At 50.0% G+C, this 12,139-nt stretch overlaps 1 protein-coding gene across 1 annotated transcript in view; it reads left to right on the top strand.

Annotated features, from left to right (window-relative positions):
• The window catches only part of LOC129705359 (dnaJ homolog subfamily C member 13-like), a 109,097-nt gene that overhangs the window by 8,650 nt on the left and 88,308 nt on the right, over positions 1 to 12,139 (top strand). Inside the window, exons 3-7 of the mRNA XM_055648907.1 lie at positions 2,176 to 2,361; positions 6,097 to 6,200; positions 7,311 to 7,470; positions 8,247 to 8,309; positions 11,204 to 11,305. Of these exons, the coding sequence (XP_055504882.1) occupies positions 2,176 to 2,361; positions 6,097 to 6,200; positions 7,311 to 7,470; positions 8,247 to 8,309; positions 11,204 to 11,305 (615 nt within the window). The remainder of the gene's footprint in view (positions 1 to 2,175; positions 2,362 to 6,096; positions 6,201 to 7,310; positions 7,471 to 8,246; positions 8,310 to 11,203; positions 11,306 to 12,139) is intronic.

Genomic DNA, 12,139 nt, shown 5'->3' with positions numbered 1-12,139 from the left:
TCTCTCTCCCCTCTCTCCTTCTCTCTCTCCCCTCCTCCTTCCTCTCCTCCTCTCTCCTCTCCTCTCCTCACTTCCTCTCCAATTTTTTCCCTCTCCTCTTCCTTCCTCTCCTCTTTTCCCCTCCCCTCCCCTCCTCTCTCCTCTCTTCCCCTCCTCTCCTCTCTCTCCTCTCCCCTCTCCTCCCTCTCTCTCTCTCTCCTCCCTTCCTCTCTCTCCCTCCCCCCCCTCTCTCCCCCCTCTCTCTCTCTCTCTCTCTCTCTCTCTCTCTCCTCTCTCTCCTCTTCTCTCTCTCTCTCTCTCTCTCCCTCTCTCCCTCCCCTCTATCCATCTCTCCCTCTCTGCTTCCGTCCTTCCCTCTCCCTCCTCCTCTCTCTCCCTCTCCTCTCTCCTCCCTCCTCCTCTCCTCCCTCTCCTCTCCCTCCCTCTCCTCCTCCCCCTCCTCTCCTCTCCTCCTCTCTCCTCCCCCCTCCTCCTCTCTCTCTCCTCTCTCCCTCTCCTCTCCCTCCCCTCCCTCTCTCTCTCCTCTCTTCCCTCTCTTCTCCCTCCTCTCCTCTCCTCCTCTCCCTCCTCCTCCTCTCCTCTCTCCTCCCTCCTCCCTCTCCCTCTCCCCTCCCTCTCCTCCTCTCTCCTCTCTCCTCCTCTCCCTCCCCTCTCCCTCTCTCCTCCTCCTCCTCTCCCTCCTCCCTCCTCTCCCCTCTCTCTCCTCTCCTCCCCTCTCCTCCTCCTCTCCTCTCCTCCTCCCTCCTCTCCTCTCTCCTCTCTCCCTCCCTCCCTCCTCGCCCTTCTTTCTCTCTCCTCTCTCTCCCCCTCTCCTCTCTCTCTCTCCTCTCTCCCCTCCTCCTCTCCTCTCCTCCTCTCCTCCCCTCTCTCCCCCCTCTCCCTCTCCTCCCCTCTCCTCTCCCCTCCCTCCTCCTCTCTCCCTCCCTCCTCTCTCTCTCCTCCTCTCTCCCTCCCTCCTTCTCTCTCCCCTCTCTCCTCTCTCCCTCCCTCCTCCCCCCCTCTCCTCCTCTCCCTCCCTCCCTCTCCTCCCCTCCCCTCCCTCTCCCCCTCTCCTCTCCTCTCTCCCTCCTCTCCCCCTCTCCTCCTCCTCCCCTCCTCTCCTTCTCTCCTTCTCTTCCCTCTCTCCTTCCTCCCTCCCCTCCTCCTCCCCCCTCCTCCCTCCTCCCCTCTCTCTCCTCTCCCTCTCCTCTCTCCTCCTCTTCTCTCTCCCCTCTCTCTCCCCTCTCTTCCTCTCTCTCTCCCCCCCCCTCCCTCCCACTCTCCCCTCCTCTCTCTCTCTCTCTCTCCCCTCTCCCACTCTCTCTCTCCCCCACTCTCTCCCCTCTCCCACTCTCTCTCTCCCCTCCTCTCTCTCCCCTCCTCTCTATCCCCCTCTCTGCTACCTCACCTCTCTCCCCTCCTCTCTCTCCTCCTCCTCACCCCCTTCCTCTCTACCCCCTCCCCGCTACCTCTCCTCTCTCACCCTCCTCTCCTCTCCTCCCTCTCCTCTCCTCTCCTCCCCCCTCTCCCCCTTCTCCTCCCTCTCCCCCCCCCCCCTCTTCCTCCTCCCCTCCTCCCCCCTTCCCCTTCCCTCCCTCCCCTCTCTCCTTCCCTCTCTCCTTCCTTCCCTCTTTTCTTCCTCCCCTCCCTCCCCTCTCCTCTCTCCTCCCCCATTATCTCCCTCTCCCCCCCCCCTCTGTCTCCTTCCTTCTCTCCTCCTCTCTCCTTCCTCCCCGTCTCCCCCTCCCCTCTCCTCCTCATCCTTCCCTCTCCCTCCCCTCTCTTCCTCTTCTCCTCCTCTCTCCTCCCCCTCCTCCCTCCTCTCCTCCCTCCTATTCCACCCTCCCTCTCCCCCCCCCTCTCCCCTTTCCCTCCCCCTCCTCTCCCTCCTCCCCAGTTCCTCCCTCCTCCCTCTAGCCCCCTCTCCTCTCCTCTCCTCCTCCCCCTCCCCCTCTCCTCTCCCCCCTCCCCTCCCCCTCTCCTCTCCTCTCCTCTTCCTGGTTCCTGTGTCCCTCTGGCCTCCTCTTAGTGTGTCCTCCTCTCCTCTCCCTCCCCCCCCCCTCCTCCTCCCCCCTCACCTCCCCCTCCCCTCCTCCCCTCCCCTCCTTCTCCCCTGTAAAAATTCTCCCCTCTTTCTTTGCAATCCTCTTCCCTCCTCTCTGTTACTTAAATCCCCTGCTCTGAATCTCATAAAAGAATCTGAGATGTATAATCTGTCATCCCACCAGATTTCAGATGGACCATGCCAAATCTAACTTAATCTGGAATTATAAAACGAGGGAAGAATTGCGAGATGCGTTTGAAGCGGAGATGAGAGCGTTTAACATCGACAGGGAGCTGGGCAGTGCCAGTGTCATCTCATGGAATCACCAGGAGTTTGAGGTAAGTGAAAATAGCTGTTCTGTTCAAACCTCGTGCAATATTTCTCGTGTCGAAAGGAACTGCACATGCTGGTTTACACCAAAGATAGCCACAGTGATGGGGTAACTTAGCGGATCAGGCAGCATCTGTGGAGAACATGGATAGGTGACGTTTCGGGTTGGGTCCTGGACCCAAAAGTCCACCTATTCTTTTTCTTCAGAGATGTTGCCTGAACCACTGAGTTACTCCAGCACATTGTGTCTATCTACAATGCTTCTTATTGTATTCCCTTTTATGAACCCTTTGTGTGATAACAGTGCATGTCAAATTCCTGCCTCTTTTCCTCTCACCGCCTCCCTCTTTCTCCTCCTTTAGTTTAGTTTCATATTGTCACGTGTGCAGAGGTACAGTGAAAAGCTTTTGTTGCGTGCTATCCAGTCGGAGGAATGACTACATGACTACAATCGAGCCGTCCACAGTGCACAGATACAGGATAAAGGGAATAAAATTTAGTGCAAGACAAAGTCCATGAAAGTCCGATTAAAGATAGTCCGAGGGTCTCCAATGAGGTAGATGGGAGGTCAGGACCGCTCTCTAGTTAGTGAGAGGATGGTTCAGTTGCCTGATAACAGCTGGGAAGAAACTGCCCCTGAATCTGGAGGTGTGCTTTTTCACACTTCTGTACCTCTTGCCCTGATGGTAGACGGGAGAAGATGGAGTGACCAGGGGTGCGACTGGTCCTTGATGATGCTGCTGGCCTTGCCAAGGCAGCGTGAGGTGTAGATGGAGTCAATGGAAGGGAGGTTGGTTTGTGTGATGATCTGGGCTGCGGCCATAATTCACTGCAATTTCTTGCGGTCTTGGATGGAGCTGTTCCCAAACCGTGCTGTGATGCATCCCGAGTAAATGCTTTTGACGGCATATCTGTAGAAGTTGAGTATTTAATGGCACTGGGCCTGTAATCGCTGGAGTTTAGAACGATGAGGGGGGGTTCCTCATTCAGACTTACTGAATAATGAAAGGCCTGGCTAGAGTGGATGTGGAGACAATGTTTCCACTAGTCTAGGGGAATCTAGGGCCAGAGGGCGTAGTCTCAGAATAAAAGGATGTACAGTATCCTTTTATCGGATACACTATCAACAATAGACAATAGACAACGGGTTCAGGAGTAGGCCATTCGGCCCTTCGAGCCAGCATCGCCATTCAATGTGATCATAGCTGATCATCCCCAATCAGTACCCCGTTCCTGCCTTCTCCCCATATCCCTTGATTCTGTTAGCCCGAGGAGCTAAATCTATCTCTCTTGAAAACATCCAGTAAATTGGCCTCCACTACCTTCTGTGCCAAAGAATTCCACAGATTCACAACTCTCTGGGTGAAAAGGTTTTTCCTCATCTCAGTCCTAAATGGCCTTCCCTTTATTCTTAAACTGTGACCCCTGGTTCTGGACTCCCCCAACACAGGGAACATTTTTCGTGCATCTAGCCTGTCCAATCCCTTAAGAATGTTGTATGTTTCTATAAAATATCCTATCATCCTTCCAAATTCCAGTGAATACAAGCCCTGTCGCTCCATTCTTTCATCATATGTCAGTCCCGCCATCTCAGGAATTAACCTTGTAAACCTACGCTGCACTCCCTCAATAGCAAGGATGACATTCCTCAAATTATGAGACCAAAACTGCACACAATACTCCAGATGTAGTCTCACCAGGGGCCTGTACAACTGCAGTAGGACCTCTTTGCTCCTATACTCAAATCCTCTTGCAATGAAGGCCAACATGCTTTCTTCACTGCCTCTACCTCTACCTCTACCTACCATTCTCCCATCAGGGCCATTCTAAAACATAGGAGGGGTAAAACCAATGCCGCCACATATTTATAGTACAGCTGTTTGGGTCACTTCTTAAGTTTTAGCAGCAGAATTAGGCCATTCGGCCCACCAAGTCTACTCTGCCATTTAATCATGGCTGATCTATCTTTCCCTCTCAACCCCATTCTCATACCTTCTCCCCATAACCCCTGACATCCGTACTAATCAATAGTCTATCTCTGCCTTAACAATATCCATTGAATTGGCCTTCAAAGCCTTCTGTGGCAAAGAATTCCACAGATTCACCAGCCTATAATAATAATAATAAGTTTATTTATATAGCACATTTATAGTCAATTTTCATTGACCCCAAAGTACTTTACATAATTTAAAAATCAGTTCCATACAAAGCATAAAGATGGGTTAACAAAATAATAAAATGCATAAACAGGACACAACATGTAACATAAACATCCACCACAGCATTCATCACTGTGGTGGAAGGCACAAACAAAATTTGGCCGTCCTCCTCCCCCCCCATTTCCCCCCCCCCCCCCCCCCCCCCCCCCCCCGTGGACAAGACCAGAGTCCAGAGTCCAGTCTATGACTAAAGAAATATCTCTCTGTGATCTGCGTGGGTTTTCTCCGGGATCTCTGCTTTCCTCCCACACTCCAAAGACGTACAAGGTTTGTCGGGTAATTATCTTGGTATAAATGTAAAATTGTCCCTCGTGTGTGTGGGATAGCGTTAGTGTTTGGGAATCAGTGCTCGGGCACAGAGTCGGTGCACCGAATGGCCTGTTACCGCGCTGTACCTCGAAGCTCTTAACTCAGCAGGACAGCCAGCATCTCTGGAGAGATGGAATGGATGACGTTTCGAGTTGAGGCCCTTCTTCAGAACGTCACTCATTCCTTCTCTCCAGAGATGCTGCCTATCCCGCCCAGTTGCTCCAGCATTTTGTGTCTTTCTACGGGGTAAACCGGCATCTGCAGTTCCTTCCTAGAGATATTGTTCTTTCTTTCTCTCTGTGTTGTATTCCTGTTTCCGGAGTCTTTTGATGTGTATTTAAATTTAAAATCGAATTTAAAATCATCGGCCAATGGTCAGAATCTCGAGGATGGGCGGCTTGGTGGCGCAGCGGTAGAGTTGCTGCCTCACAGCGCCAGAGACCCGGGTTCGATCCTGGCCACGGGTGCTTGTCTGTACAGAGTTTGTACATTCTCCCCACGCGTGCGTTTCCTCCCACGCTCCAAAGACGTACAGGGTTGTAAGCTAATTTACTTGGTATAAATGTAAAAAAATTGCCCCTAGTGCGTGTAGGATGGTGTTAATGTGCGGGGATCGTGGGTCGGCGCGGACTCGGCGGGCCGAAGGGCCTGCTTCTGCTCTGTATCTCTGAAGCCTAATGGTGTAAATGGCAGATGTTGTTTAGAAGGATGAGAGGGAATCTCATTGAAACATATAAGATTGTTAAGGGCTTGGACGCGCTAGAGGCAGGAAACATGTTCCCGATGTTGGGGGAGTACAGAACCAGGGGCCACAGTTTAAGATTAAGGAGTAAGCCATTTAGAACGGAGACGAGGAAACGCATTTCTCGCAGAGTGTTGTGAGCTTGTGGAATTCTCTGCCTCAGAGGGTGGTGGAGGCAGGTTCTCTGGATGCTTTCAAGAGAGAGCTAGATAGCTGTCAGGGGATATGGGGAGAAGGCAGGAACGGGGCACCGATTGGGGATGATCAGCCATGATCACGTTGAATGGCGGTACTGGCTCTAAGGGCCAAATGGCCTACTCCTGCACCTATTGTCTACTGTTCTTTGTTTCTCTCTGTTGTGTTGTATTCCTGTTGGCTGTAAGGTTGACATCACGTAGGCCTGTGGTGATGATCTAGTGCTGTTTCTACCTTGCATTGTCTTCCAGCGACTACCTTGTGTTTTCCTTACTCAGGTTAAGTACGATTGCCTCGTGGATGAAATCAAAATTGGGGATTACTATCTGCGCCTGCTTCTGGAAGAAGGGGAGAATGAGGAGACTGGTGCCATCAAGAGATCGTAAGCCTCACTGCGTTTTTTACACATGTCTTTGTTTAAAGTCATACAGTGTGGAAACGGCCCCTTCGGCCCAACTTGCCCACACCGACCAACATGTCCCTTCTACACTAGTCCCACCTGCCGGCGTTTGGCCCGTATCCCTCTAAACCTGTCCTATCCATGTATTTGTCTAAATGTTTCTTAAAAGTTGCGATAGGACCTCCTTTGGCAGCTCGTTCCGTACACCCACCGCCCTTTGCGTCAAAAAAAGTAACCCCTCAGATTCCTATTAAATTTTTGCTTCCTCACCTTAAACCTATGTCGCCTGGTCCTCGATTCGTCAACTCTGGGCAAGAGACCCTGTGCGTCTACTCGAGCTATTCCTCTCATGATTTTATACACCTCTATATGTTCACCCCTTCCGCAGGAGTGGAAGGCAACCTCATCTCCATTAAACAGCTACATCTCTTCACCAGATAAAAGCTGCCCAGGGTCTGACCTCCCCAGAGGAGCATAGGTGAAGCTCAACAGACTTGGGACTGGAGTTGGGCGTTTCAATGCCTGCATGTGGAGATGGGGGCTCCGCCAGAGCCCAGCCTGTGAATGTGGAGCAGAACAACAGACAGCCAACCATGTCATCTCTGGGTGCCCGCTCTACCACCCACCAATAGACAATAGACAATAGGTGCAGGAGTAGGCCATTCGGCCCTTCGAGCCAGCACCGCCATTCAATATGATCATGGCTGATCATCCCCAATCAGTATGCCTTCTCCCCATATTCCCTGACTCCGCTATCTTTCAGAGCCCTATCTAGCTCTCTCTTGAAAGTATCCAGAGAACCGGCCTCCACCGCCCTCTTGAGGCAGAGAATTCCACAGAAATAGAAATAGACCAAATGCAGCTCTGTCAGGGCCTGGCAGACATTGACACAGAGACAACAACCTGGCTGCTCAACACCCGGCTCGAGATCTAACCATTCCTTTGGTTTATTTATGTTTCATTCGCCAGAAGAAGAAGAAGACCCCTCATCCTCCTGCGCTCCAAGGAATAATAAAAGCTCTAAAATGGTGTTTTTGCTTTAGTGTTTTTTCCCTCTCGCTAATCCCTTTTCAATGTGTGCATTTGTTGCAGGTATGAATTTTTCAATGAGTTGTATCATCGCTTCCTGCTTACCCCGAAAGTGAATATGAAGTGTTTATGTTTACAAGCTTTGACCATTGTCTACGGCAAATGCTATGAGGAGATAGGACCCTTCAGTGATACCAAATACATTGTCGGAATGCTGGACAGGGTGAGCGCCTGAAATCCTTTGAACTTTCTTCATAGCTTAGCTCATCTGTGAGAAACTGTACATGGGGCAAACTTAGCCCTGGAGTTGCCCTGGAACCGTTCTGCTTCAGGGTGAAATTGGACTCAATTTTAGACTCTTTGCTTTACAAATTGAACTTAACTGTGTCCCAAGCTTGTATTGTTGTCCTTTGTAAAAAATGTCTAATGGGTTTAGGAAAACAAGGCTGGAGGAACTCAGCGGGTGAGGCAGCATCGACCCGAAATGTCGCCGATTTCTTTTCTCCATAGATGCTGCCTCACCCGCTGAATTTCTCCAGCATTTTTGTCTACATGTTGTACCGAGGGCCCTGGTTTGTGACGGGATTTTGGCTCAAATAGACAATAGACAATAGGGGCAGGAGTAGGCCATTTGGCCCTTCGAGCCAGCACCGCCATTCAATGTGATCATGGGTGATCATCCGCAATCAGTACCCCGTTCCTGCCTTCTCCCCATATCCCCTGACCGCTAATTTTAAGAGCCCTATCTAGCTCTCTCTTGAAAGCATCCAGAGAACCGGCCTCCACCGCTCTCTGACGCAGAGAATTCCACAGACTCACCACTCTCTGTGAGAAAAAGTGTTTCCTTGTCTCCGTTCTAAATGCCTTACCCCTTATTCTTAAACTGCGGAAGGTGATGCTGTGTTTGAAATAACTGCAGGCGACACGATAGCTCCGTTTGCATTTCACGTCGATGTGGCAAAGTAAACAGCAGCTGACATTAATGTTGTGTTTTTGCAGTGTACGGACAAACTCGAGAGGGATCGACTCATTCTTTTCCTCAACAAACTGATTCTTAACAAGGTGAGGAAACATCTCCATTTCTAAATTGTTACCTGGCTAACTGTGTGAAAAGCAGGACAGAGTTATTACTTCAGAAGGAACTGCAGATGCTGGAAAAATCGAAGGTAGATAAAAATGCTGGAGAAACTCAGCAGCTGAGTGAAGGAATAGGTGACGTTTCGGGTTGAGACCCGTAAGGGTCTCGACCCGAAACGTCGCTTATTCCTTCGTTCCATAGATGCTGCCTCACCTGCTGTGTCCCTCCAGCATTTTTATCTACCTTACATAGTTATTGTTAATACCTGCGTAAGAAAGAACTGCAGATGCTAGTTTAAATCAAAGGCAGACACAAAAAGCTGGAGTAACTCAGTGGGTGAGGCAGCATCTCTGGAGAGAGAGAAAATGGGCGACGTTTCTGGTCGAGACCCTTCTTCAGACCGATGTCAGGGGAGTGGGCAGGACATAGATAGAATGTAATCGGAGACAGTAAGGACAGGTGGGAGAACTGGGAAGGGGATGCAGAGAGAAAGGGGGAAATCAAGAACAAGGGATCACAGTTTAAGGATAAGGGGGAAATCTTTTAGGACCGAGATGAGAAAAACATTTTTCACACAGAGAATGGTGAATCTGTGGAATTCTCTGCCACAGAAGGTAGTTGAGGCCAGTTCATTGGCTATATTTAATAGGGAGTTAGATGTGGCCCTTGTGGCTAAAGGGATCAGGGGGTATGGAGAGAAGGCAGGTACAGGATACTGAGTTGGATGATCAGCCATGATCATATTGAATGGCGGTGCAGGCTCGAAGGGCCGAAGGGCGTACTCCTGCACCTAATTTCTATGTTCCTATCAAATTGACCAGGAGAAGTCAATGTTCATACTGCTGGGGTGTAAAGTTTTTCACTGCACCTTGGCCCACGTGACAATGATAAATCAAACTAAAGGTTATTATTAATACCTTTAGTTTAATTTATCATTGTTGCTTGTGCCGAGGTATAGAGAAAAGCTTTTTGTTGCGTGCTATCCAGTGCTGCGAAAAGACTTACGCATGATTACAATGAAGCTGTCCACAGTGAATCGATACGGGATAAAGGAGTATTAATATCTGTAGGAAGAATTAATGTGAATGAATGGATATACTCCAATCGTTAAAGTGAACACCAAGAATTACAGATGCAGAGTAAAGAGCATATTGACCGGTTGCATCGCGGCCTGGTTCGGCAGCCTGAACGCCCAGGGACAAAAGAGATAACAAAATGTTGTGACCGCTGCCCAGTCCATCACCGGCTTTGACCTCCCCACCATCAAAGGGATCTACAGGAGTCGCTGCCTGCAAAAAGGCAGCCAGCATCATCAGAGACCCACGCCACCCTGGCCAAGCTCTCATCTCGCTGCTACCATCGGGAAGAAGGTACAGGAGCCTGAAAACTGTCATGTCCAGGTTCAGGAACAGCTACTTCCCCACAGCCATCTGTGTCCTGAAAACTGTGAACACAAACTCAACTACAGACTCGTGGTTGCACTAGGCTTTAGGCGCTTCATTTTACACTAATATTAGTGTACACTCTGAGGTATAGAAGGATGAGAGGCGATCTCATTGAAACATATAAAATTGTTAAGGATTTGTACGCGCTGGAGGCAGGAAACATGTTCCCGATGTTGGGGGAGTCCAGAACCAGGGGCCCCACAGTTTAAGAATAAGTAGTAAGCCATTTAGAACAGTGACGAGGAAACACTTTTTTCTCACAGAGTGTGGTGAGTCTGTGGAATTCTCTGCCTCAGAGGGTGATGGAGGCAGGTTCTCTGCATGCTTTCAAGAGAGAGCTAGATAGGGCTCTTAAAGATAGCTGAGTCAGGGGATATGGGGAGAAGGCAGGAACGGGGATGATCAGCCATGATCACACTGAATGGCGGTGCTGGCTCGAAGAGCCGAATGGCCTACTCCTGCACCTATTGTCTATTGTCTATTAGGGTTTTTAAAAATTTATTAAGCTTGATGATGATACTGTATGTTGCGTGAACCTCGCTAGGTGCAGTGTAATTTGTTGTTTTTGCTGATGAAGTTTACGGCGTCTCCACAAAGGCACCGCCAACGTTACAAAACATACTCATCCCTTCTTCGCCCTTCCCCCACCCCACCCCACCCCGACAGGTTCTCGACAGCCTCCCCCTTTGTTCTCGGAGGTACAGCCGATCCATATTATAGAAGACTTTTATTGATAGCTACGAGTATATTATTTACAGTTAAGTTCAGTTTACTTTGTCGTCACGTGTACCGAGGTACAGTGAAAAGCTTTTGTTGCGTGCTATCCAGTCAGTGGAAAGATAATACATGATTACAATCGATCCCTTTACACTGTATAGACACATGATAAGGGAATAACGTTTAGTGCAAGGTAAAGCCAGTAAAGTCCGATCAAGGATAGTCCGAGGGTCTCCAAAGAGGTAGCTAGTAGTTCAGCACCGCTCTCTGGTTGTGGTAGGATGGTTCAGTTGCCTGATAACAGCTGGGAAGAAACTGTCTCTGAATCTGGAGGTGAGCTTACAACCCAGCGCTGTGAATATTGGTTTCTCTAACTTCAAGTAACTTTGCTTTCCCTCTCTCTCCGACTCTCCTCCATTCACAAATCACCTCTTGCCTGTTTGGAGAGGGGAGAAGAGGGAGTGGCCGGGGGTGCGACTGGTCCTTGATGATGCTGCTGGCCTTGCCGAGGCAGCGTGAGGTGTAGATGGAGTCGATGGAAGGGAGGTTGGTTTGTGCGATGGTCTGGGCTGCGTCCACAATTCTCTGCAATTTCTCATGGTCTCGGGTGGAGCTGTTCACAAACCGAGCTGTGATGCATCCCGATTAAAATGCTGTAATTAACTGTTTTCGGTACAAGTGACAATTAAACACTCTTGAACCATCGTGTGTTGTAGAAAAATGTGAAGGAGATCATGGATTCGACTGGAGTGCGAACTCTTGTGGACCTGTTAACCCTGGCTCACCTCCACACAAGCAGAGCCACCGTCCCACTGCAGGTGAGAACCACTCATTTATCCTGCCGATGCTGGTTTGCACTGAAGATAGACACTAAATGCTGTTTCACTTTCGTTTAGTTTCGTATCACCTGTACCGAGGTACAGTGAAAAGCCTTTGCTAACCAGTCAGCAGAAAGACTGTGCATGATCACAATCGAGCCATTTAGTGTGGAGATACATGATAAGGGAGTAACGTTTAGTGCAAGGTAACGCCAGCAAAGTCCGATCAAGGATAGTCCGAGGGTCACCAATGAGGCAGATAGTAGTTCAGCACCGCTCTCTGGCTGTGGTAGGATGGTTCAGTTGCCTGATAACAGCTGGGAAGAAGCTGTCTCTGAATCTGGAGGTGTGCGTTTTCACACCTATACCTTTGGAGTGTAGAGCTGGAGTAACTCAGCGGGACAGGCAGCACCTCTGGAGAGAAGGAATGGGTGACGTTTCGTGTCGAGACCCTTCTTCAGTCTGAGGTTCAGGGGAGAGGGAGATCGGAGGTATGGATCGGTACAAAGAGCATGTAAGGTGTGAAAAGGGTAGTTCAAAGGGCAAGGTGTGAAAAGGACAGATCAAAGCAGATGCTGATCAAGGGAATGTAGAATGATTCATTGTTTAAGAGGGAACTGCAGGTGCTGGAGAATCGAAGGTTACACAGAAAAGCTGGAGAAACTCAGCGGGTGCGGCAGCATCTATGGAGCGAAGGAAATAGGCAACGTTTCGGGCCGAAACCCTTCTTCAGACTGATCGGGGGTGGGGGTGGGTGGGGACAAGAAAGGGAAAAGGAGGAGTAGCCAGAAGGCTGGAGGGTGGGAGGAGACAGCAGGGGAGCTGAGGAAGGGG

This window comes from Leucoraja erinacea, chromosome 2 (genome assembly GCF_028641065.1).
Source record: "Leucoraja erinacea ecotype New England chromosome 2, Leri_hhj_1, whole genome shotgun sequence".
NCBI classification, from domain to species: Eukaryota; Metazoa; Chordata; class Chondrichthyes; order Rajiformes; family Rajidae; genus Leucoraja; species Leucoraja erinaceus.
The sequence above is the reverse complement of the archived record's forward strand: the minus strand, read 5'-3'. Positions and strand labels throughout refer to the sequence as shown.